Genomic DNA, 27308 nt, shown 5'->3' on the forward strand with positions numbered 1-27308 from the left:
TAGGAACGTCAACAACGCCCCAACTAAAATCCCTAAATTTTCTGCTCATTTCTTTGTTATAAATATTGCGGGATTTTAAAAAGCAAAGAAAAAAATATATCTAGAGACATTACGCCCAACATCTGTGTGCGTCATTAGAAGAGCAAGTACCATTGCAATTAAATATTTAACAATCTGATTGTCTCTGTTTATTGTAAGCTTACAACGCATAAACGTAGCTTTAATAAATATTTTGCCCCATATGGTAATTCTTTGTTTGATAATGAACGAGGGTGGTGGCGAAGCCAAGGTAAAGCCTCGCCTAGCCCAGTCGCAAAACAATCCAACATTACAGTGAACTATTGAAGTATTTTCTAGTGCACTGTACCAACATAGCCGCGTACACATGAAAAAAAAAAAAAAAAAAAAAAAATCGTGTAGAAAATTACGGAGAAAATGCTGCGGTCATAAAAATGCTCTAGAGAGACTGTAATCTTCCAGGCCCGCCGCTTCGTTTGTCGCCGTATGTGTTTGCCACGCGTCGGCGCAGATGAACGAGGGCTTCGCTCTCAAGAATGTCGCGCGCGACGTGCCGACTCCGCGGTGCCGGCGTGCGGTTGCGGCCGCCCTTCCCGGCGTGCTGTGGACGGCGCGCGGTTACAAACCGGGCTACCTGTGGGACGTGAACGAACCGACCGAAAGCACCGTCGCCGACTGCCTGCGGCTCTGCGGGGTGAACTCCGGCAACGACGAAAACCTTCTCGTCGTTACCGGAGACGACGTCCGAGCGGTGAGGTTGGGACGCGACGTCCTGCTCTGCAACGTTCCCGAGACTCTTCGGAGGCTCGCGGACGTCGACCTCGCCGTGAAGTTCGTTGACGTTTCGGCGGGGCTGCGTTCTCCGAAAGCCCTGGCGTCGCCGCCTCTGGGCGTCAGGGGAATGCTGGCGTCGCTGGGGCGACGACTCGCCGATGTGGCGGCTTCGCCGTCTCTTGGCGACGTGTTCGCCGATTTGGAATCCGGCGAGTGGAACCTTTGCACGGCGTTCGGCGTTCTGTTGGGATACCCGGTCGTGTACTGGTTCGAAGGCAGTGCCGACGCCGGCAACTGCCTCGCCATGGAGGAACTGACCGTTGTCAGGGTACGGTGTGCGACGACCGCCGGGCGCCGAGACGCGGCTAGGACGTGGGGGACGACGTCGTCCGCGGCTGGCGTGGAAGATGACGTCTACTCCTTCAGCTTCCCGGTCGCTCTCAACGCCGATTTGCGACCGCACGTGGATGCCTGGTGGCAGCGACTGCGCGCCAGGGCTGCTGCCGGGGATTTCGAACTCACCCGTGTCGATGAAGTGATGTGCTGTCCCGTCGTGGCTCTGTGATCGTCAAATCGAAGATCGATTCGTGAACGAGTAGCGATGTGCGCTGTGCCACGTCGTACTTTTTTTTTTTTTATCCTGCTGGTCGTTTTACGCGTTACTAGCACTTCTTCGATGACTTCCACGTTTTGTAATACTTTGTACAGCTGCACACAAAACTGCCGTTCATTAAAGTCCGGAAAGGCGACGTATCATCGCAGCCTATAAATACAGTGAAGAACCAAAGGGAATTTGCACGTCATGCTTTAGTGCTTCTCACACTTTGCCGTCATCGTTAGGTTGAGTGAATGCGCACGTGTACTTGAAATGACGTAAGCATAATGTTACATTATAGGAAGGGAGCCCAGTCTTTTGTGAGAAAAAGTAGCCAGGGGCTGTAAAGAAAAAGGATGGGAACACTAGAAGGTTTTTTTTTTTTTTTTTTTTTTTCAGAATAAGCCAGTTTGAGTGGACTATTTCATTGGGCGTTCTTCTCGGTGTATGATACGTTGTGTTTGCATCATTTCTGAATGGACACTTTCTATGGCCTGCAGTGTTTGGCTCCGACTTCATATTGTATTCCCATGGAGAATGTACCTACTGTGTTCCAAGAGCTTCTTACGAAGGTTCTGTAGTTGAAGCCTCAACTGACTTTGTGGGAGTTGAGTTTTCATCTTGTTGGTACGACATATTTTCTAGTGATTGGCGGAGAAACTTGAGGCAAAATGGACAGAAGTCGAAACACACACAAGGGTGCTTGAGTCTGTCTCGACTTCCGGTCATTTTGTTTCGAGTTTCTGCGCCAATCCGGCGAGCGGGAGGTCGAGGATTGTGATGCTCAAACAACTCGGCAATGTTTTGCTAGTGGGAATAAAAACAGCATTGGGGCAGTGAGGGGACCCAACACCTCTGAGTGGTTTTGTTATATTCTGTGTATAAGAAATGGAAAAGCTGAAGAGAAAGATCTGTTGTAAAAGGCTTGAATGGCCATGGTGCAGTTTTGGCACTTGGTGATTTTTGTGAGATTTCATGCACCACACTAGACTCTGAAAGTCTGTGCTTGCATTTCGGAGGACACTGCAAGCAATACGGATGAAAGCAATGTTGCGTGCATTGCGATTAAGTTGTTTTCGAGAATGGTGCAGCGCCCGCTGTGAGAACCTGTAGCCTCTGTGGCAGTAAATGAGTGGAAATCGCTGAAGTAGTCTAATTTTATTCTGCTGTGTGCACTGCCTCTTTAACGACCAGCAGGCTTCTGCCGTTTTATGTGACGGTAATAATATTGTGGGCACCACGTAAATATGCCTGGTGGTTCTGTAGGGATATATAGAACGACCGTGCTTCTAAGAGCTTTTTTTTTCCGGGGGCATTAACACAATTTTGAGAAACATTTGTACCTTTCAGGGCTTATCTTGTCCTGAAACATTCATCGTCGTTTATCTTGCATGCCTTTCCTTTCTTCAACGCTACGCACCCGCCACTTTTGAATCACGAACGGCATAAGTGCATCAGCATGCCTGCATTCTTGACAGGAAAACTGGGAGTGCACAATGTTCTTCAAAAAAAGTGTATGCAAGAGGGTGACGATTATTGTTGGGGGACAAGATAAAGGGCCAAAGGGTGTTAAACTTCTTTTATAGTGCAAACAGGAACTATAAAGTGGGCTAAGGCAGAAGCATCGACGAGTTCAACAGAGGATCAAGATACGATTCGCAACCGCTGGGCTAGCTCAAATCATTCCACTTCTCAGCATGGAGGTTGCAGGTTTAATTATTTGCTGTTGAGGCCACATTCTGATGGGTGTGCCACGAAACAATAAAATAAAAAAGAAATGCTAATGTAACCAGTTTTGGGTGCCGCATTAACCACAGGGCAAAATATGAAGAGACCCTAATAGGGTGCTTCTGCATGGGGACATGACAGGCTTTTGAGCAACGTAGTTGGCATACCTTTATCATCTTATCTTAATGTCTGGAAAACTGATAGAGGCTTCAATGGAAACCCATGCACAAAAGCACAGATATGATATCAGCACTGGCTGAGGTGCTTATCTAAAGTGCATAGCTCACACTATGGGAGTTGAGATAACCGCAGGTGCTTCTTGTTCATGACAGGAACAGCTCGATGTGGGACTAAGCAATTGAGCTGAGAATTCAAGAGAATTTATGGGGAAATGCTAATTGTGAATGGAGATTTCATGCCAGGAAATGCATCACACACACAGAAATGTGTCACTGATCGACACCCTCTTGTGTACACACCGCTAATCTTAATTCTTATTCCAAGCTAATTGAATACCATGCTTGTGGGACACATGAGAGAGAGAGAGATTCAACTTTTATTGGTGCCAGCAATTCACGGGGGCGGACGCAGCCTCCCTCCGCCTAGCAGACAGCCGAGATCCCCTGGGTCTCAACGGCTGCCTCAGCTAGCTGGACAGCCCAGACCTGGTCTTGCTGGTCTGAGCTGAGCAGCAGGGTCGCCCACTGCTGCCGGTTTTGAATTTTGCGGCCCTCGAAAGATAACTTTTTTATAGTTTATTGAATTGATTTAGGAGTGCCATAGCTAGAACTCTCAATAGTCACTCAAATGAGATGATTCGCGCTCCATTTGTATTGCTGAATGCTGGAACCTCATTTTTTTTTTCTTGCAATGATACACACTTCTGAAAGCGTTTCCTGCGCTGTAAATGGCCGTTTACTTGTTTTGTTGTCCCGGTACATCTTGAAGTCCATGAATATATAATTTATGCATGTAAGAAGAAATAGTTTTTTCCACATTTCCATCAGCATACTTCCAAATGCTGGCACTGTCTCTTTAATTATTTCACTACTGCCAGTACTATACTGATTAAAACATTTTTGTGAATCGGCATTTGCCTTAGGTCTGGTGATGTATCTGTGGAAGCTGGTTTCAAGGAGTATACTGACACAACATTTTCGACTCTTCAATTATTTTTTTCTTTAGCTCTAAATTAGTCGTTATGCATCTTAAACCCTAGAAAATATACTGACAACCGTGATAGTACCCTAAAAAATTTACTCTTATACTAGTTTTGACGAGCCAGTTTAATTCAGTTTTGGCAGTGGGTAGGTGGATGCCTCACGATTAAAAACCAAAACTTTAGGTAAAATGCAATTTTAGACAAGGTGCCTATTCGTCCATATTGTGCACATTTAACATATACTAAGCATGAACTATGTGTCTAGAAAGATTTTAGTGGCACCTTTGTAGTGCCTACATATGCCTATTTCATAGATGGTGCCTGTATATTGGATTTTCATTGCCTGGAAATGCCTTTTTCCATATTTTGTCCTGCCTAATTTTGTTTATAATGTTATAACTTGATGGGGGAACCTTGCTGAAGGCAGCCGGTTATTACCAGAAACACTTTGGCGGTAAAAAGGCTGTTATTAATAGCTTTGCTGCTGACTAGGGCATCACTGCAAGAAGGGCTCAAACTGCTCTACGTGACGATGCACTAGAAGGTGACTTAGCGTACTTGTGCACTCGCTTCACGTTTTTAGCCAACATCGTCGAGAAACTTGAATGCTCGGGCTCATTTGGGACGTTCAGGAAAAGTTCACCACCATCTCCAATGGACCCGCTGCTGATGGAGTTCTAAACTTCAATCTGTCTTGGACAGATCATGCCGTATCATATTTTACTGCTTTTATCATTGATGCCGCTGAGAAGTTCATCCCTTAAACATGTGGCACTTCATTTAAAAGACGGGTCCCCTGGTGGAATAACGATTGTAGACAGGCACGAAGGAGACAAAATAAAGCTTGGGGCAAACTACGTGAATGTCCTACAGCTGAAAACCTCATAGAATTTAAACATGTTAAATATACCAGGTTTTCAGTGCTGAAATAACTGTTCAAGGTTCTGACCAATGAACATTCTGCCATTCCAGAGGGCATTGAATCATCGAACACTCGGAAGTACAAGTACGTGCCGCTACAGTGAATATTGAGTGTTCCTTTTCTGCATACAGATAACACTCGGTGAAAAAAGGCACAACATGAAATCCAAATATCTTGAGAAGAAGCTTGTTTAATTGTCACTGCTTTCACAACTTTTCTCGTAGTGTGTAAAGTTGCATTAGATCTTAAAAAAATCTTGTAAACTATGCAACATGCCTCATCCACCAAATTTTGACTGGGAGCTTATCACTGTCGTTGAAAAGAAAAGTGTACAATCATTGCATTCTACCAGTGCTAACACATGGGGCAGAAACTTGGAGGTTAACAAAGAAGCTCGAGAACAAGTTAAGGACCGCACAAAGAGCAATGGAACGACAAATCTTAGGACTAACATTAAGAGACAGGAAGAGAGCTGTGTGGATCTGAGAACAAACGGGGATAGACGATATTCTAGTTGACATGAAGCGGAAGAAATGGAGCTGGGCAGGCCATGTAATGCGTAGGATGGATAACTGGTGGACCATTAGGGTCACAGAATGGATACCAAGAGAAGGGAAGCGCAGTCGAGGATGGCAGAAAACTAGGTGCGGTGATGAAGTTCGGAAATTTGCAGGCGCAAGTTGGAATCAGCTAGTGCAAGACAGGGGCAAATGGAGATTGAAGGGAGAGGCGTTCGTCCGGCAGTGGACATAAATATAGACTGATGATGATGATCTGATAATTTGCTATATCCGTGTTTGCCATGTTGAGGTTCGACCTATTTGTGTCTGTGTAAAGATTAGCCCTGGGATGCCACTCACAGTCAAGGTGGCGGACATGAAACGCCCTTTTGTGCGCGCATGTCACACCTGCAGATGGTTGAAATAGCATCAATACACACACATGGCATCTGCAGCATTAAACAAGACGCACCACTGGCAAAGAAAAAATTGCTTTATTGCCAAAGCTGCCTACAAAAAGTTAAATGTTGGTACAGATGTTTCACAATATTCAAATTCTCAGTTTATTTAACTAGTTATGAATTCTCTCTCCTTTTTTTTTTTCTTTGCACTGTTGCGAGTAGAAGTGAGGAAGCGTTTGAGAGACCACTCATATCATCTCTAGTGGTACCCAGAAGGGATGCATAAAAGTGATAAGTTAAAGGTGACACAGTGGGACAGTTATTTCTTAAAACACCCGACATTACTTTATTCTTATATATGAGCAGCGGCAGATTTCTCACAAGGCTTTTTCTTTTAGTGTGAATTTGAGAACAGCCAATTTATTTACGCCAGCAATTTGCTGCACTGATAAGGCTAGTTTAAGCCACTCCTCACTTCCTGCATCCCTTAAATGTCACTCTAACCCAGCCTGGAATGGCAGAATCATTTGCGTTAGAACTGACAACAAAGAATGAAAGTATTACAGTAATGAAACTGCAGCAAAATATGAAGAAGGTGACAAACAATGCAAGCACTCAGCATTGTTGACAACTGTTTACAGTGCACATGCATTGTTTTCTCCTCCCTCCACTCTGTGAGGCCTAAACAATAGTGCCCTGAGATCAGTCTTATCTACAAATCCACAGTTGCTATCATTTGAAAAGAGACTATAATTTATGTGACAGAGCTTACAATATAGACAACATTTGTTTGCTCGCAGCTCAAGATAAGTATTCTTGTAGCACAAACATTGAATACTCAGCAAGATAAACTTGCAATGGTGTCAAGCAAAAGTATTCAATGCAATATAAACAAAGCAAGACACAGCAATGACAGGGATGACTGCTGGTCCCCGTCGTTACTCCGTCTCGCAGTTTTAGTTGAAGCCAATCTGCACCAACTGGCCTGATACTACAACATTTTACTGTGATGTTAATTTTACAAACATCTTTGATCCAATGTACAAAACTGCACATTTGGGATGTATACGCATATTTTGGCCAGTGGCTTGGCTAGGCTGGCCTGAAACATAGAACAACCAGCGTGCTGATTCTGCATGATGACCTTATGAAGAGTGCCATCACCACTACCATCACATAGTAGTGTTGCATGGTTTTGTGTTCACGATAATGCCAAGTGCGTCTTTGTAATGTAGCACTGCTCACAGGCTGCACTTTGGCATTACAGTAAAAGCTCGATGATACGAATCTCACGGGGTCACGAAAAATATTCGTATTAGCCGAAATTCGTATCATCGAAACACAATTAAAACTACTGTCGAATCTCGATAATTCGAACTCGAAGGGGCCCGCAAAATTGTTCGAATTAAAAGGACGTATTTTTGAAGTATTCGTGCACCATAGCACGATGCACGAACGGTGCGAGTCGTGAAATGGTTTCAGAACGGCGCAACAAGGAAGACGACAGACGAAAGAACACACGAACTTTCGTCTGTCGTCTTCCTTGTTGCGCCGTTCTGAAACCATGCATCCGTACCAACTCGCCCAATTGTCAGTGCTACTCAACGAGTCGTGAAATATCGCGGCGCGCAAGCGCATAGCAAGCGCAGGCCACGAAACTGCCCACGCCGGCTAACGGTCGCTTCCCGATAACGACAGAAAACGAAGCTTCAGGGAGCGAGCGGGCGGCGCCGGCACACGGGTGCGCGCGGAGACCGTCGAAGGTGAGGGAGGAGAGCGGCAGGGAAGCGGATATGGCCGCGTCAACTCCGCCGCTTCGGTGGCTCCCCTCGCCCTCCCTCTCAACGCCCTCGTAGCTCTCTCACCTTCGACTTTGTGCGCACATCTCCGTGCGCGCCCGCCGCCGTGCTGGCGCCAGCTTATTTTAGCCGCCCCCTGAAGTTTCGTTGTCTGCCGTTATCGGGAAGCGAGCGTTTGCGGGCGTGGCAGTTACATTGGCCCGACTGTGCTTCCGCCGCTGCTTCCCTCTGCGCTGCTGCCGCAGCGTGCAAGGTCAACATGTGACTAGAAAATAGAGGAGAAAGGTTCACTGCCATTTTATCCGCGTGGCTGAGACGTCGGCACTAGTGTGTGTTAGAATACGGTTGTCTAGAACACTCTAGTCGGCACGTACACACTTGTTCCGGCGCGATGCAGAAACGGCGACCTTGCAATTTGAGAGAGGGGAAAATTTCCGCCGCGGGTTCTTTTTTTTTTTTTTTTCCGTTCCTTCGCGCGCGGCATTGAGGGGTCTCTCCTGAGCTTTTGCTCTATGGCGGTGTCGGAGCAATGCCGGTCGGAGGCGCCGCCGCGTTATTTGGCGCGCTGCTAAGAGCATTGTCGGTACGCGGTATGTTCGAAGTAAGCGTGTTCGAATTAACGAGATTCGACTGTAGCTAAATTAAAGAGTCAGAGGTGAACTCACTCAGGCACGTGTACGTAAAAAGCATTTATTTCTTGAAGCGCCACCGCTTCAAACTCTTCGCGCCCAGTCGCGCAGTCCGCGCTGTCCGGCGCCGCGCCTCCGCACCAAAAGAGGAGAGAAAGCGCGTGACTGCGCGCTGTTCTCTTTCGCGGCCGTCGGTGGGGCGGCGTTTATTCGTATCAACCGACGCAGGCTGAAAATCGATTCGTAACAACCGTTCTCTAGCACGTTGCAAAGTAATGGGGCTCGGCCGGGACCACAGAAAAATTCGTATCATCCGGAAATTCGTATTAGCCGTGATCGTATCATCGAGCTTTTACTGTATTTGTTTGCACTTCTTTCACACTGACCCGATCGTGAATGTTTTTTTGTCGACACCAACACGTATATCTAAGCAAATATAGAATATAATGAAAACATATTTTCATGGTCTAGCTGGCATGTTTTCATGATCTAGCTGGCAGCTAGACCAAGGTCTAGCTACCAGCCTGCTTTCCATAATATTCAGCCATTTCTAAGAGTTATTTTAGCATTGATTTCAGCACAACCATTTCACAGCACGAAATGCAAGCAACAATTCCATGTGATGCCACATTCAAAATGCATCAGAAACAAGGTTTTATGTGGTTGCCATTTGACCGCCTACAAAGCAGATGTCAGCAATCTACTTTTTTTCTAGAGCTAAGCACTTGCATCACACCGTGAGTCAAGTGCAGCATACCAGCCCTATCAAACTGTTTGACTACTACACTACGAAGCTCAAAACATGCACGAATAATTGCCGGGTGTGATCCGACAAAATCAAGTGGCACGAAACATTCATAATGCGCGTTATCAAGGGTTTTGCCGTATTTCGTACGGAGCAACATCACATTATTCATGGAGACATTAGATACACAGAGGTGCGCTAAGCACCCTTTTTCAGAAGACTCGGTGCTTACAGTCATCGATCATTTGTTTTGGTCCCTAGAAGCAAAAGCGAAACTAACAGCTGATGCTAGTACGAAATCACTTCTTTTCACCTGCTAGGATAATTGCTTCACTGTCGGCTGCATCCCTACGCATCATTTGAATGAGAACACGTACAAAGGTTGCACGATCTGCTCCTGCTTCTTTTATAACAAACAGACACGTTGCACTTACACAGCCCTTCACAAACTCTGGGTCATCGTGAAAAAGGCGCAATTTCTCCACAAGGCTCGACAGCTACAATGTATTGTCTACTTAGCCAACAAATGTACACTAGCATCTTCAAGAATGGTCCAACCGTGATTACTACGATGTTTTGTTGACACAATATTATTTTTCAGGTGGCACTGGCCACATTAAAGGGACACATAAAGAGAGTTATGTGTGACTAAAACGCTTGCAGCTGGCGGCCGGGTTTAAAAAACACCTCCGTGATCCTTTCCAGTCTGTTATTTTGTGCTGTGTTGTGCTACCAGACAGAGCAGTATCAGCAGATTTGTTGTTGCACTTCGAGTTTGATTCGTTATGCCTGTTGTACAGCTCTCATGCGGATGTCATTGATATATATTTTTTCAAAGTGTGAAAAACTTTTGCGAAGTTATAAAAGGCTGGACCAAACTTGACAGCTACATGGTACCTACAGCTAATGATACCTTCTTGACAAAAAGACGAGTTTACAAATACAGCAAGGAATGCTGTTAGCATAACACAGAGCTTGCATTGCACTACGTCACGCACCGACAACAGCTAGGAACACGGCGGTTGGAAAATAAAAGCACAATAACGTCAAGAAAGGCACTTTTCTGTGCAAATATTGGAGACAGCACACAAAGAGCTCACAACACAATAGCTTACAATGAAAGCGAAGCCCAGCAAGGCCAAGAAGTGAGAATGCAAATGCAGGCAACTTATCTCTTGCTGTGGCAAAAGTGAATAACGTTTGTACACACAGTAGACAACTTTGCAGAGAAAAGTAAAAAAAAAGTAAAATGAAGTCAGTCGTGCAGTCCGTTTGTAAGAAAGCGGCAGAAGAGGTGTCAACTTATCTGCCATGTAAAAAAAAAATGTCCGTATAGAGAGGCTAACTGGTTATCATAAAAATATGCCACGTTGAATGAAGTTATGTAATGTTGGTTCTTCCCAGTGACTAGCTGAAATGAGCATTAGTTTGAAAAAGGAAAGAACCTCAAGTGATGAATGCATAGCTGTTGCTATGAGACAGTCATCGTCATTGAGTTTTGCATCTTCCATATGGAACTTCTGCTTGGAAGCTGTCTTCGGCCAACATACCGGAGTACTCCTGTACCTGACCACTGCGACTAGACGACCACAGAGCAATGTTAAATGTCACCATCTGCACAGAGCAGTGGTAAGAGGCGACGTGCGTTCTGAAGCAGTACAGGCAGTAGCGACTACAAAGCCATCAGACTACTCGGAGATAGTTGTGAGACTTTTACCACGACAAAGTGCTCCACTGAACTCTCCCTGAAAGGATATACAGCTCTGGCCACAGCCTTGAAAAGGACCATGCCTGACAACCTCATGGTTCATTCAGCCTTCTGGAAGACTGAGGCATGGAAACTAAATTCTCTATGCAAAATTAAGCTCTTCTGGTAGCTGCCCAGAGTGCATTCAGGATACCACTGTCGCGTCCTTGAAGAAGTTAAAGACCTGCATATATCACTGTAAGTAGCTATGCGCCAACTTTGGGCTAGACAGAGCAAACTAAGTCAAACGCAGCACGTCACATAACGTTAGTCGTGACGTCATCGTCAGTGCTCCTGAGAAAGGTGAACGCAATGGCCCACATCAGTTTTACAAGTAAACAGCATACAAAAGCCAACCGCGTGGTTAGCTTGAAACGTCCATCAAAACACACACATCAAAACATCACAAGCAAGAATTAATAACACGCATAGTTTGACCTCTGATATGCTATGTACAAAATAAGTCGCTAGTGTGGTTTATGTACAATCAAAAACATGCAGCATGGCAGAAGATATGCCTGGAATCTGGGATCACAACCTATCACGTGAGAGCAGCAAGCAGTCATGGGTCAAAACGGTGGCACGAACACAGAAAGGCCAGCATGTTTTCATGCTGTACTGTGTAAAGCACTTGCAGCCTGCCTTGAAATGTATAGACAAGTGAGGAGCTTATTTCGAACAAAAAAATAGTCTTGCCCAGTCATAAATGGCTTAGTTTAAAGTGAAAACAGTGCCTGGCAATTTAATTACGTACTTTCAAACCGTCAAGCCATGCATACGTTATAAGAGTTATATCATTTTACCAGTTGCAGAAACATACTGGTGGAGGTTAATGGAATTCGAGGTTGCTGTCACATGGAATTTTATACCCAATAACATTAAACTAATGCATAATTTTAATAGGTCTGTGAGGAAATTTTTATAGGTACACAGCACTCACTTCACAAATAACTTTCTGCATATTCTGTATTTGTAGTATAGCAGTAATAACATTGTCAATAATATGCTTCAACATTAACCCATTGCTAGCCATTGTGGATATAGGCCCACACGAGGTTTGGCATACCTTCGTACAATTATTATTTGCACAATATAAAAAAGAAAAGAAAGATAACAAGAATCGAACGCTGCTGAAAACTGAGGTTTAGGAAGTGTGCTAACACTCTTAAACCACACTTTCTCATTGCTTCTTTGCAAGTTGCGTCTTTCTTGCTTTCTTGGAATAGCAGTTGAGTCCGCCTTTACAGATAGAAAACTTAACCAGGCCAATGCAGGTGCCGGCAAACTCCACGACGCGATAACGAGCTAAGCTGGCTCCATTTGTTGAATTTTGCGCTGTTACCCTAGCGGTGGTGTCAGCGTGGCATCACAAATTTCAATGCACTTTTCCACATTTGGGCCGTTGTCGCTCTGCGGAAGTTCTTGAAACTTTCAAAGTTCGGACTTTCACTGTTTTAGTATAAAATGTAGTCCATCTTTCAAAATAGAAACTTGAATAGGTCCGAACACACGCTGTCAAACTCTACAACGTTCTGGCGAGCTGATGCGAGAACGCCAAAGCGTCCTTTTATTTACTACTTTTCCGGCTTACAAAGCCCCTACTCACGATACGAGTAACTTTTTTTTGGTATTGCAGGAGGGTAATTTACCAGTACTGCTCAAATTATATTTCTCTATACTGTCGCCTTTTATGTTTGGGAAACTACCAGTTGGACTAGCTGGGTTCCGCTCATTGCAATGACATGAGGACAAACTGCAGGACACAAACGTGAAGGCACTCGGTCACAACCGAGTCGGTATCAGTTGTGAGTGAGTGCTTTTATTGTTGTTTTCATGTTCGTGTTGCTGTCCCACAGTCTGTGCTCTCATTAATATGAACAGAGTTCGAGGTTGAGCAAGCTTTCTGCCACATTCCAGCATAGAGTTGGCTGAAAGGGAAAATCCCACAAAGGTCTCGGTCAACATGCTGGGGACAAAACGTACGTGAACGTGAAACAAAATGAATTAACTATAATAATCCATATCATGTGAACCCCAAACGTGGTACGAGGGGGTGATTTCGGGACATCAAAAAGAAAAGCTTTGCTCATATATTGTGTGATGAAGACAAAACTGCTTCGTGAAAATTTATACATGCTGCACCTTAAGCTAACTTAATGTCAATTCCATTGTCCTTGAACAATATCGTGCCCAGTATCTCTTCCCACACATAGCCTGTGGTCGTTAAAGCTGCGATTAGGTCCACTGCATAAAGCTTGAAAATGTTTTAAATTCACATAGAGCACAAGATGAAACTTTACATTAAAAGTATTTAAAAGATACGACGGAAAAACAAACAAGGAACCCCATGCATTACAGATAACTTCTCATATCAAATGGCACAGCGTAAACATTGTGCGTGTAGAAGTTTGAGCATAGCTGGCCAAAACGTTTAGTTGAAAATATTATGCCCACTTGAGACTTCGAGTCTCGCAGTACCATTCTTCTGAACAGGTCTGCGGGAAAGTTGTAAGGCGATATGCGGAAGCACATCTCAAGCCCTAAATCTTTCAGTGCCTCAAAAAGCTACTAACACAAGGAGAAGCATCAGTGAGTGAGTGCCGCGTGTAGTTATGTGCAACCTGTACGTGCTTTTTCGGCAACAAACTTGACTGTGTTTTGGACAGCAGGCTACTCTGATTTTCGGGCTTCTAGAGTTCGCCGAAAATATTTGGAGACCCAACTTACTGAAGCAAACTGCAGCACATTACTTTGCTAGTTATCTGAGATCATGGTAAGGCTGCTGTCCTGTAGAGCACACTTTGATCCTGTCAGCGACAGAAAGGAAGAAAAAAAAATAGTGAGTGCATTTCTGAAAGTTAATGTGGCGGCAAGGTCGATTGCAACTCCGTTGTGTTAACATATCTCAAATATGGTTTTCACCATCGCTCGGACAACATTTTTTTCACGCATGCAAACGAAGACTGTTTTGGCCATGCTGAAATGAGGGCAAAGCTGCCGTAGCATGCATCATCAACTGGACAAGACTTGGTGGCTGTTCACTTTGAATATGTGCCGAGATGGCCAGCCTCGACGGCCATGGCCGCGTAAAGAAAGCTTCTTATACGCAACTTGCGATTGGCTAGTGCCTCAGCTATCATGTTCCAAGCTGTTGCGACTGGCCATTGGAAAAGCAGGGGAAAATTGTGATGCTGTCGGTCGTTGCCCTCACTATCACATCATTTAGTCTGATAAGTCAATGCAGGAGTGCACGCCTGTTGTGACTGACCAGTGCCTCGACCATCGAATTTATTGCCACGATTAGCCAGCATGCAGGTGCCGTAAGCTGTGACTGGCTTGTGCCTTTGCCATCACAGAAATCATTATTATAAGGCAGCGCACAAATGCATGCCAATCACGACTAGCCAGTGCTCTTGGCAGTGAGATTAAGTGCCATCATTAGTCAGCACACGAATGCTGTTCAGTCGTGACTAGATGGTGTCGTCGATATCACACTGCCACCCCTCTCGAAGTGTTTGCGTACAAGCACTAGCCAGCACGTCATTAAATTGTGCTCATACACTGGTCAATCGCAAGGTGTACTTGCGTAAGGAAAGCTTTAGGTATGAAGCTATATTTTTGGTTGAACACTTTTTAGGGAAACTCAGTGTTGCGTGATTTCGTCAAATGCAATGCCTCACTGAAGCGATGCGTGTTCTGCCCGCTGGCTTAACCAATTCGCATCTGCTGAAAGCGATACCCCCGAAAGCGATTGGCCGAGAATATCACTCGTGGAGCAGGCTGATGCCAAGCTATATGCTGCATGCATCCGTCCGTTCAGTAGAGGATGGTTCCATTCACACAGTAAGCCGACTTGGCAAATGCATTCTGAGCCGGCGTCGTCCCTCCACTACCATTGGGCAGGTATCCCGGTGGCGAGTTGTAGCCGGCGCCCGAGAGGAGGCCAGCGAGGTGAACGACGGGGTTTAGAGCAACGCTCGCATTCCCACCCGAGACGGTGGGCAGAGCTGGATTTGTGCTTGGCTGCGGCTTTGGCTGGATGTTGTCCAACACCAGTTCGAGCTCCTGGTAGTCGGAGAGCCTCTGCACCTCCTTGTCCTTGCGAAGGATGGTGTTGGGCAGCTTGCGAAGCTTGCGCACCTGTGCGCGGTGCAAGGAACATTGGCAGAATAGATGAGGTGAGATCACAGATGTCACGGCATTACAATTGCAGGTTCTCTTTCAAGCCATTTGGAAGAGGTGATCAAACACATGCTCAAGTTTTTAATGCTCTGCATGCTCCAGCATCAGGAACGCATTTTCTGTGCAGAGTGTATATTCATTCTGGGATAATAGAAATGGAAGTGTGGCACACAGCTTCATAACAACAAGCAGCAGGGAAGAAATTTAGCATGAAACTTTCAAATTGAAATAACATGGCTGAATACAAGCTTTCTTATCAATAAACCTACACGTATTGTGCAAATGTGACTGAAATATTGCAGATTATAGCCTTTAAACAAGCCTTTAAAACATCCGAATTAGGTCGACATAGATGCCGCACTCGTTGCTTGACAGGCTGGCTAGTGTAGCATATCCAAAGATAATTGAAAGAAAGCATTAAAGCTGACATCGCGAGATATAAAGATGACCGTATGAAAGAGTAGTTCGAACATAAATGAATGAGATTCTAGTTTCAATTATGAGGACGGAGAGGAGTGGGCAAGTCATGTAATACACATACCTAGGAGATTATCCGGTTGTCTATCAGAATAACAAGAATGGTGTTGAGGAAAGTCAACAACCGCCAAAAGAGGCAGATGATTGGGCAGTGCAAATGAGTTTGCCGAGTAAAAACTCGGCACTGCTTTCTGCACACGATGTGTGCCACTAGCCGTGCTGCCCAAGAAGATGCGTGCACATCTATTCAGCAAGCTGCATGCCAAGTGTTACCCTCTCTGTCACATATGGCCCCCTCGCGTGTTGTAAAGCCTATCTTTGTGCAATCTCATGTATGCTGGCTTCCATGTCATGGTGCTAGCTGTTATGGTGTGATTGAACATCCTGGCCATTACGACAGCTATAGACAGTAATGAGGCACCCTCTGTGAAAGTCGTGCTGCACTAGCTAATTCATGTGACAGCCACAGAGAAACCAGCAAGTGGCAAAGAACTTGCACGTAGCTGACTCTTGCGAGTGAAAAGATACCTGCACATAATGATAGCAAACATCAGACCTTTAAGAATGTATGCTGTAAGGCATGAGGAATATGGGAATGTGAGCTTTCTTCCTTCTTAGTTTTGACATAAAAAGAAATGCTTGTTCTGACGTTTCCATGAAAGCAAGCAAAAAGATTGCTATCGCAGGCCAGTTAATAACTAAGAAATGCGATAATAACTGACCCGTTTCAAATCAGCACCCAGTTCATCGCAGCAGGTACGCAGGAGGTTGGCAAATGTCAGCTCTGTCCTTTGAAGCTCTACCTCGATGAAGTCCGGATCATCAAGGTATGCAATCCTCACTTTGAGCACAAGGTCTGTCTCTTCTGTCGGTGTAAAAGAAATATCTCGCCTCAGCACTTGCCGCATCACATGGCTAAGAAACCTGGTTACTCAGTCAGATACGGGAAGACAACTTGTTATGGTATAGTTTTTCATGAGGGGAAAAGTAACTCAATGCATCTGTAATGTCTGCTTGATGACAGCATAATCGAGTGTTTGATGGAAGCCCGCCTGTTGAGGCAGATATATGGGCAAACTAAACAACACTCAGCAAAGAATAAATAAATAAATGACAACACTTGAAGGTACTATAGAATGAAATATGTTAGGTCACTGATGCGCAATGTGAATTCTCAAGTTCTCGCACTCGCTGATCTAGAATGTACGATGATGCCTTATACACAGTGGCGTCGGCCAGGAACTTTTTTCGGGGGGAGGGGGCAGGGGCACTCACTTAACCACGGACGGGGGGAGGGAGGGAGGGAAGAAAGGTGGTTGGGCAGGCGACATCCTGCTACATAGAAATTTCAGGGGTGAGGGGGGGGGGGCTGTGCCCGGTGTGCACTCCCCCCCCCCCCTCCTACTGGTTAGGCCCTTGCCTATAAGTCCGTGCTAACTGTAAGATAACTCATTTCATCCGATGACCACTGACTGAGTGTGCTATCAGTGCCATTGCAGCCTAGTTGTACTTGCCTATTGCAGGCATAAGCTCACTCAACACAAAGAACTTTATCATTGAAGTTCCCTGCCATCTGACTGCCTGCCTGCACCAGTCTGTTCCGTTTGATCCTAGTTTCTTTGTGAACTGCATAGCCACAGAAACGAGGCACTCCAGTGGTTTAGTGGCGATGAACATGCCATCAATCATTACACATTGCACAGCTGTGATTGGCAGGTGCACAGACAAAGAAGACTGCACCAACACAGAGTAACACTGCTACGAGGTAGGGCATTTACATAGATGCATTGTCTACTTACAGTTGCATTCAATGTGAACTGAACACGGTGCCAGAGGTCCGAGGGACTCCGAGACTACACGATGGCACTGACACATAAGAAATGAAAGAACTAAACACTGTTCCAATTACTAGTATTTATGAAATACATGTTGACACCACCATGCAGTCTTCGAGTGCCTCTGACCATAGGCACTGCGTTGCAGCTCATATTGAACAGGACTGTACAACTACACCGATGTACGAGGCAAAACACCACGATCAAGGCCTAAACCAGTAGAAGAAGACCACTGTCGAAGGCAAGCAGTGCTCCGTTGCAGCTAGCACTAGCAATGCCTGCAGACAAGTGACACAAATCACACCACGATAGTGTAAAGTATGCTGAAAAGAAATGAGGAGAGGGACTGTCCCGATTTTGTGGCCCAAATAACCTCCTCACCATTCCCAAAGAGCACGAGCAGCAAAGTGCCTGCCCCAGCTGTGAAGATGCACCATGGCCTGCTGAGCTAATACTTATGAATACATATTAGCGCTACAAGGAAAGAAAGACTTAGGAAGGAGGAAGAATAAAGAAACAGAGCGGGTGATTTTACTGCGCTATTACATCTAGACATGGGTATCGTTTCTACCTGACAAGCAATCGGCTCTTCTCCACTCCATGAGGTGAAACGAGTCCTGCCACAGCGATGCATAAGTGAGGTGAGGGGGGGGGGGGGGGCACTAACAACAATTATAAGTGCTTCAACAGGGGCTCATTTCATACAGAGAGGGCAATGCAAGCCATAGAAGGCTGTAGACTGCAGGCAATGCGGTCATAGATGGTGCACTCCGCGCATTTTGCAGTGCAGTTCTTTTTGTGATCCGCAATGTTTTCTGCAGAATAACTACTTCATACATCACAACTACAACTTGTGGATGCATGTTTACATCAAATAACATACTACATGTTCACATTTGTGTTTGCTGTAGGCAGCGCACTACGTTTTGGTCGCGAGCGCAAGAGATGCGCTGTGGCCGCTGGTCACAGAAACATGTCACTCTGCTTGTTTGGTAGTAAATAGGTTCAGATCTTTGATGCCTTTTCGGTAATAAATAAATAATACTTTGCAACTTATATGCATGAGACTTTATTTTACATCGAATTAAATGGTGCATACCCCATATATATATATATATTTTTTTTTTCATGTATGACGCACCATATTTTGGCCACAGAAGCAAGCAGTGTGAGAAATCTCTGTAGCCTTCGTAGTGTTGCTTGCTATGTATGAAACATAGCATACAGTATAAACAGGAATATAGGTCAGTCCACAGTATAGGTTCACCCCTGACCTTGACTTGGCCAGATGACAACTCACAATGAGCTAAAGTTCGTTTATAAGATGAGGGCGACCCCCCCCCCCCCCACTTTAACCCCCCCTTTTTTTTTCAGGGAAAGATCTTGACCTATATTCCCGTTTATACGGTAGCTGGCTTGGCATGACTCGATGATGCAAGTTGCGCCTTGTTGCACTACTCAGGTGACACACACAGAGACACTGACACTTTAAGTGGAAAACGTACACAGTGCAAGGTCCGCATGCATTTCGTGTTAATGTGTCTGTCAGCTTAGCAGCACTAATTTACACTATCAAGTAAGGAATAGTGAAGACAATGATAGAAAGGGAGACTATGCCAAGGCAATTCACTGGCACATGTACAGCCTTTGTCAAAAGCGTATGGGCTGCTCTGTGTCTCCACCATATACGTCATTCAGCTGTGTTGTGTGGTTCCCGTGGCACTCCGACACTCCAGACCCCTGGACGGTGAGTAAGAGAGTTCTTTTCATTCCCCTGGGAGTTGAAACTTATGGCATACAGCAGGAACGCCCTTAAAGGGACACTAAAGGAAAATATTAGGTTGAGCTAGATCAAATCAGTAAGTTTCTGTAATACCAAATTTGCCATTCGCAGTGAGAACAGAGCTTTTGTGGGCGAGAAAATGACGAAAACTGAAAATTGAAGTGATTTTGGACTTCTCATGTGATGTCAGCGCTGGCAGATTAACAGAGAGTGGCATGGAGGGAGATCATGAATTACGTCAACTCATACGTTTTGGTATGGGTGATTTAAAATTAGGTACAGCAGCATTGGTGGCAATTTCCGATGCAACAAAGTCATATATTGGCACACAGAAAACAGTGGCACACTTCTAGGCAAATAATCTGTTGATCTAACTTGGCTTAATATTTCTCTTTAGCATCCCTTCAGACAGCCTGCAGTCAGCCTGGCGGTCATAGGCAATGCAGCCCGCATGCCTTTGTCAAAGAGTGTACACATGTTCCGTTTGACAGGCATCTGCTGCTGCACTCCCAACCAGTCACTTGAATCATAGTGGTGCTGTACCTTGATGGCCGCTAGAATAATCTGACTGGCCATTGTCGTGGGGCAGGCTGTGCTTTCCCGGAAGGTCTGCATCGACGTTTCTGGTGCTCCGCGTGAGTTCCGAGAGGTCCACCTTGTACTCGATGGTTGGGTGACTCAGAAAGTGGGGGGTGATCGGCAACGATGGAGTGGAGCTGGCTGCATCGCCCTGTCCAACCTCTGCGTGGTAGAAACACAGGCATAAAGGGCTTTCTGGCAAGGTGGTATCAAATACTGTTGCAACCGGAAAAAAAAAAGAAAAAAAAAAGGACCCATTTCTTAGGTTCTGTGGACTGCAGGAACATCAACTACACAGCGATTGAGGGGCTGGATTAGTAGCCTCCCCCATACCTAATTACCTTTTACATTACATACTCCAATCTCCATTACCAATTTGCTATTTGTAGGCTTTGACAGAAAAGCACTAGATATTCTTGCACTATAGTCTGTGTAACTTAAGTTATAGGTTGAAAATCAGAAAGAATATGCGGGGCTTCTCTTCTAGCAGCCTTGCACTCCTAATGTGGCTGTCGCGCTCTCTTGCATAACCTAACCCTCTGCACACTAGCCATGCAACACATTGACGAGCCCTTTACCCTTCAATTGCCATACCTAAGTATATATGCATCGGCATCAATGCACACCCTTGCTCGTACCCAAGTAAAGCTGTGTCACACTTCCCGCACATTCCCTGTATTTCCGGAGATGATCCGTGAAGGAAAAAACATCTGTAGGCTTCTATAGTAGTAGTAGTGGTGGCTTATTGTATTAAGGACGAAAGGAGGAAGAAAATGACAGGCTGTGGGCATTGTAACTGTCACACTCCCTAGTGGACACCTGAACTAGACCACGGCCATGGGAAATCTACAGGCTAAGAGAAAAGATTGGGGAGAGGAAAGTTACAATAAAATAGACGTAAAGAAAATAGGAAAAAGTGGAAAGGGGGTATAACTATAAATGCATGGCTATGAATATAAAAAAAAAAGGAGTGATCAAAATACAGCGAAAAAATCACTGCTCAAGCACTCCGTACAGATGGTTAACCAGCGAAGCTGAAACATGTGGCCCCAGTGTTTATCACTGGGTTAATCCCAACGGTTATTAAAGTCTTTCTCAATTATTGGTTACGTCCTTGTGTTTCTTATTGAGGCTACACACACGTTCGGCTGCGACGGAGAGAACGACGTCACTGACGTTATGCCCGCAGTTGTCGCATTGCCGCTTGGGATTTTTCGAAATTAAATTGCTTCAAATATAAATCTGTCTGTCACGTAAGACAATGAATGGCTTATACCCCCTAAGCAATGGCTCATACCCCCGTAAACGCGGCCTCCCCATTACGACGACAGAAAAGAAGATGACGATGATGAACGCAGTGGCACGAGTGCGTTTGCGCAGTTGCGCCGAGGGGCACCAATTAGCCAGCTGCGGAAGACGCCGTCGCCGCTCGACCCATTGATGATGATAGTTTTCGGTGTACAGGCGACATATGGACGAATCGGCTAGCCACATACAGCTTTGCTGTAATATATGTGCAACAGCAATTCACAACACGGCGCTGTGCGCTGTCATTCAGTCACGCAGTGTTGTTACGTGCGACGCCAGGCCCTTCCCATACAAGAATTTTGCCAGGCTGGCATGAGCCCTTTCACGAGACCACACAATGCCTTCAGGAAAAAGCTGTGCAGTCTCGGAGTCTGTGGCAAGCCAATGGCATGACAAAGCTTATAAGTCGGTGTTGCTCATGTCTCCTGTTTACGAGCATGATGGACCAGCGCAAAACGCCTGTGTGTCTTCTGAACAATGGAGAAATTTAAGTACTTTAATTAAAGCCTAGTTCAGAGGACTTCGATACTGATTACAAGATGTCCTCAAGTGATAACTACAGTGACAAAGAGGCCATTATCCTAATTAAAGTATTAATTAGCTTAAGTCAATTTTTGTTCGAATTTTCAGAGAGAAGGCTTTCATTAAATATTCCATCGACCAAACTGGTCGATGACACATAAGCCAAACTGGCTGATTTGTCAATGGGCACCCAGGGGAACATCATAACAATTTGTGTAAACAACTGCAGTCACCCAGGAACCTTTCCATCTATTGCACTAATGTGGTTATGCTGTATTGTTTAAGCAGGCTACAGAGCGCAAAAATAATGAAAGCAGGAAGGCTTTCAGCACGTTGTCCGGAGCATTTGGCACATGCATTAGCATTCCTTCCAGAGTACTGACTGACTAGGAAATAATGTTGCTTGAACTATAATTAATTCTGGCATTTTACGTGCCAATACTGCGATCTGATTATGAGGCATGCTGCAGTCGGGGACTCAGGATTAGTTTTGACCACCTGGTGTACTTTAATGTGCACCCAATGCACAGATTTCGCACCTATCGAAATGCGGCCGCCGTATCTGGGATTTGACCTCACGACCTTGTGCTTAGCAGCGCAACACCATAGCCGCTAAGGCACCACGGTGGGTATTGCTTAGACTAGACAAAAGCAAGAACCAGTACTGATTCTGAAGGAGCACGCATTTTTCGCATCTCTTGCCTTATTTTTTGTTTTTTATTAGTTTTCATGAACATATATCCTATATATTTTGCCTTCTGAATGTGAGTAAAACAGCTGTGAGTCCCTGCAATCATCATGTGTGTGTGATCTTGCAGCTTCGTTCATGTCTTGTCAGAGCTATGCAGCGCAACTTCACATCTATGAAGAACCAACTATGAAGAACCTTTCACTGAACATACTATTTATCAGTAGCACGAACAAAAGTAGACGAAGATGCAAAGGAAGTAAAATAATGTGCATGTTCTAGCAAATGATATACAACATGACATTTGCATACAAGTTGTGCACAGCATGCTATGTAGCCATGATAATCAAACATCTGTTTCCTTTCATTACTCAAGCTGAAGGGTCCATGTGGCCACTTGCAAAACAAATGTGAAAGCAGCAAAAATATGTTTACAGTGAAATTTGTCTACAGGTGGACAGATCAAATTACAGTCACTCATGTGCAAAGTTATCAAATGTTCTACACTTCTTTTAGAGTCTGCCATGGTGGCTCTACCCATATGACACTCTGCTGCTGAGTGCAAAGTGAAGGGTTTAACGCCTGGCCAAGGTGGCTGCATTTCAACAGAGACAAAATGTGAAACCGCTTGTGCACTTAGATTTAGGTGCACGTTAAAGAAACGTAGGTGGTCATAACTATTCCATAGCCTCACACTATGACATCTATCTTAGCCAGACAGTGCTTTGGATGGAAAAAGCTATATAATTGAATTTTTAGCACTACAGTCCAACCTCAATATAATCAACGCACACATAATTTATCAGACATATAACAAAGTAAAAGTACAATGTTTCTCACTGATATCAGCGTGTAACACATATGCTTATAAAGAATACTGGATATAACAATATTTTTGTGTGGGATGTGATTTTGTTATAACGAGGTTTGACATGTATAGGGTGCATGCACTTGATGTCATCCGCGAGGAGCGCTACCGTCGTCCACGGTTGCCACCATGTTGGCGGTCGCCGTCCTTAGGCGGCCTAGGCCTAGGCGCTGGCAGTAGCACAACGGACGATTCAGCGGAAGGTTGGTTATAGTCAATTGGTGTGTTCGGTGATTATAATGCACTTAAGTGCATACGCACGCGGTTTAGATAAACCTGAGCGATTGCGCTACGAAGAAAAAGTGCGCTTGTGCGGCAGCGTCGACCCACCCTTGAGCTGAAAGACGCTGAACTTTAGCGCATTGTCGGGCTGCTGCCTCGCGTGGATTTCACCGACATCATGGACTATCTTGTGCATGGAACAAGTTTTAAGTCGCGCGAGCAACTAAAATCATACAAATCCATGGAAGGCCATAATTATTTGACGAGCGGCTGGGTACAGCAGCCGTTCGTCAAATTGTTGTTGTCGTTGTTGTCGGAAAGGTGAGCAAGCATCCGTCGTTTATTTTTGTTCGCGTTTTTTCTTGTCTTTTTTTTGTGAAATAGCCGTGTGAATTGTGTGTGCATCCCATAACTGCGGTAATTTGATGTTGAGGTCGGAGAGGGATTAGCTGCAGCAGTTCTTTTCAAATGGTTTTTTAGACCTCCACAACCGCTGCATGCCGCGCATGTGTTTTAGTGCTGGTTAGAGACACGCAGCTTTCGAAAGAAACAAGTATATTGTGTTTGTAACTTCTTTCCTTTTTAATGACCATCAGCATTTACGTAGCCCCGTAAATGCCATTCATTGACGTTGTACAAATTAGCATTAACATTGTTTTATTTTGAAAAGTAGTAAGTGCTCCAACTCGATCTGCACCTACCACAATTTTCAAATTGAATTCAAATTTTTAGATCTCGATGCTTCAGCTGTCTGTTTGTACTTGCAGCTTCGTCATTCACAGTCATTCAATGAAAAGCTGCTCGCACCGTGGCTTCTCATAAAAGAAGACGGCGACACCGCGCACTTCACCATTATGCCGCTGCTGCATTGGCGTACAATCGCAGCACGTATCGTCTCTCCGTGCACGCAGATACACTAATTCAAGTACTTTCTACATAGTAATACGCACTCACGGCTCCGCGCACAAAACACTGCTGCATGCGAACTCCCCACGACGGCATGGACGATAGCGATCTCCAATACTTCCGCGACGCACGGACGAACCGACGACCATAAATATGGCGCGGCTGCCCAGCGATGCTGTCGCCGCCTTGCGGATCAAGGTTCAGTGCATACCCCTTATACTGCCAAGAAGTATAGTGTATTATGGCACATTGTTAAACTGCAGCGCACCACAGAAATTCTTCCTACTGCCCATGATGAGGGCCATTTACGGCCACGAAATCTCGTTGTACAGTACTGAGGCTCTCGGACTCTGGTAGCTTTGATGCCTTCAGGTCAGGTAGCATACGAGGGTTTATTGGTCAAGCGCCTTCTCACAAGTTCATGTGCTACATGACGCCTGCGGTAGAAAGGATGTTCTGCATCCACTGCCATGACCAAGAGTTCTGGTGCCAACTAACACTTCCAGGGCTAGACCTAGTACACACATATAATACGCAAGAATGTGATTGAGAAAGCGGCACTGTGGCAGATCAATTGGTTAGAGCATCACACTCGTAATGCGAAGAAGCGAGTTTGGTTCCCACCTGTTGCAAGTTGTTATTTCATCCACTTTCATTTTACCTTTACTTTACGATTTCTACATTTCATTTAAAAGAAAAAAAAAAGAAATTTTTCTATGCTTTCCTTGGTTTTATTGTTTGCTGGCTTCATATGATTGTGACTACGTACAGTATGGCACACTGTTAAAGGGAACACCTAACCACTAATGAAGGCAATATAACTAGATAATTTCATTGCCTTTATTGGAAAAAAAAAAAGAGAGAGAGAGATTGCCCGATATAATCAATTGAGTGTATATTTATAGCACACGAAACGTTAGGCTGCGGTACTTTGAGCCTATGTCAGTGCTGATTGCTGGTAGAATACTAACTGTGTGTTGCCTTTAAGAGTGGGCCATACTGTGGCACATTTATGATCCATCGTATGTGCATAGGGCTCACCTCCAAGCAAAGCTCTGATGTCTTCATTGTCAGTAAGTGCGGCTGGCGTCTCTCCCTTGAATGTCGTTATGGTGGGATCAGCACCTTGGCTGAGCAGGTACCGCACGGTGGCAACATGTCCCCTCTTACAAGCCCAGTGCAGTGGTGTCCTGTATATATAGCGACAAATTATAAACAATGAAGGAACTATTCGATTTTTCATTTCAAATGTTTTTTCCTTGCTGAGGCCTGATTATAATTGGCACGTCGCAATTACTATTTAATCGATTTAAACATCTCACTGTTCATAATGAGATGTTTAAATTGATTAAATAGAAACTATAAAAGATTGGTTGAGTACAAAGTAGAATACTTCAATACATTAGACTTAATTACTAAAATAGTACAACATGCTCTCAAATGGGCAGCATGTATGACATATCATGCTTGTGCTTTTGTAAAGACGATGGAATGAAAAAAAAAAAACTAAGCACAATCGTATAGCATGGACCCATGGACCTACGTGTACTGTTTTTTTTTTTTCAGTTAATTAATGCCAACAATGAGTTCAATATTGAAAGTACATACATAAAGAATAGCTGTCATATGTAGACTGAGGTGAGCACACAAGTTTAATTGTTGAGTTGTGTAACGTCACAATTTTACTAAATAACCAGCAACTATATTTAATGTACTGTTTTCAGTTAATTAATGCGAACAATCACTTCAATATTGAAAGTACACACAGCATATACTTTCATATGTGTTGGGGTGGGTGCACGAATTTAATCCTTGAGTGATTTAACGTGAGAATTTTCCTCAATAAGCAGCACCTCTAATTACTACGTTGCACAGATAGCCATCAGTTCGAGTATAACGAAAACAGTATCACATTTAAAGTTTATATAATCCTTACTCAACAGCAAAGGTAACAAACTCATTTATCGCGCATATGTCACGATTGAGAAAGTAACCTACATAACCTGCAGCATTCGAATAAAAATAACCATAACCGCCTGTTCACGGTTTTACTTGTATGCAACATTACTTAGCACTTAAATGTTAGCGCTCCCCGCCCACTCTATGCAGAGCAGCTTCTTTGCTCAACACGCAAGTAACGTGGCAAAGGTGCATTGCATAACAACAGACCCCCAGAAAAATCAGGTACACTTTATTACTTTAGGATGAAACAAGCAGATGAAAAAACACAGCCCGAGCAAACACATGCAAGCGAACGAATACATATATCAACTCCTGATTGCGGAATAATTACGATAACCGTACGTTAGGTTGACGCCCCTGCAAAACACGCGGTCGGCTTCATGGCGCTGCACGAAAGCATCGCGCTGAAGACGCACCTCTTAGGAGACCGCAATTACTGGCTTTTTTTTTTTTTTTTTTTTCATTTCCGACCATTCCCTATGCACAAATTTAGAAGTCTCATCAAACTGAGAATTACATTACTGCGCACTCGGTGGATAACTCACCATCCATTAATGTCGTGCTGTGAGTTAACGCGCACATTCCGCTCGATGAGCGCGATCACGCTGTCTTCGTCGCCGTAGCATGCCGCTTCTCGAAGTTTCTCTTCGAGAATTTTCGCCTTGTTTATCTCCATGCGCTGAATGCAGGCTGTCAAGGAATCCGTCGCGGCAGTCTGATTAGAGGAACGCGAGCCAAAAACACTAGGGGACCGGCGAGCGGGATTTGATGGCTCAACGCGATACGAGCAGATACATGTTGTTTCGCTTGCGCTGCACCAGCTGCACATTGAACCTCCGCGTGCAAAAAATAGTTCTTAAGTTTTCTGCGAAATTACAGCGTCGCAGGATTGCAATAGATTGTCCTACTGCGAAGCCAGTTAAGACATATAATACATTGTATGTATGTGTTACACA

General features: G+C 44.7%; 2 protein-coding genes across 2 annotated transcripts; one reads left to right on the forward strand and one right to left on the reverse strand.

Moving 5' to 3' along the window:
• Positions 1-352: 352 nt before the first annotated feature.
• On the forward strand, positions 353-4482 carry LOC119453544 (UPF0739 protein C1orf74 homolog). The gene has a single exon (XM_049668236.1). It carries the CDS (start codon positions 530-532, stop codon positions 1355-1357), a length of 828 nt encoding a protein of 275 aa, XP_049524193.1. The 5' UTR covers positions 353-529; the 3' UTR covers positions 1358-4482.
• A 2602-nt stretch (positions 4483-7084) lies between these two features.
• LOC119453542 (ankyrin repeat domain-containing protein 40) lies at positions 7085-27165 on the reverse strand. Its single transcript, XM_037715595.2, has 5 exons — positions 26898-27165; positions 25432-25580; positions 19841-20038; positions 16402-16544; positions 7085-15160 (listed from the first exon to the last, which is right to left on the reverse strand). Exons 1-5 carry the CDS (start codon positions 27026-27028, stop codon positions 14837-14839), a joined length of 945 nt encoding a protein of 314 aa, XP_037571523.1. The 5' UTR covers positions 27029-27165; the 3' UTR covers positions 7085-14836.
• Between the last annotated feature and the right edge of the window lie 143 nt (positions 27166-27308).

This window comes from Dermacentor silvarum, chromosome 5 (assembly GCF_013339745.2).
Source record: "Dermacentor silvarum isolate Dsil-2018 chromosome 5, BIME_Dsil_1.4, whole genome shotgun sequence".
NCBI classification, from domain to species: domain Eukaryota; kingdom Metazoa; phylum Arthropoda; class Arachnida; order Ixodida; family Ixodidae; genus Dermacentor; species Dermacentor silvarum.

Bases quoted from the DNA above. Each gene is read 5' to 3' on its own strand.
- LOC119453544 (XM_049668236.1), top strand. From the start codon at position 530: ATGAACGAGGGCTTCGCTCTCAAGAATGTCGCGCGCGACGTGCCGACT.
- LOC119453542 (XM_037715595.2), bottom strand. From the start codon at position 27,028: ATGGAGATAAACAAGGCGAAAATTCTCGAAGAGAAACTTCGAGAAGCG. The intron at 25,581-26,897 runs GTGAGTTATCCA...CTATATATACAG, and splicing joins CAGCACGACATTAATGGATG to GACACCACTGCACTGGGCTT. The intron at 20,039-25,431 runs GTGAGCCCTATG...TCTACCACGCAG, and splicing joins CATCAGAGCTTTGCTTGGAG to AGGTTGGACAGGGCGATGCA.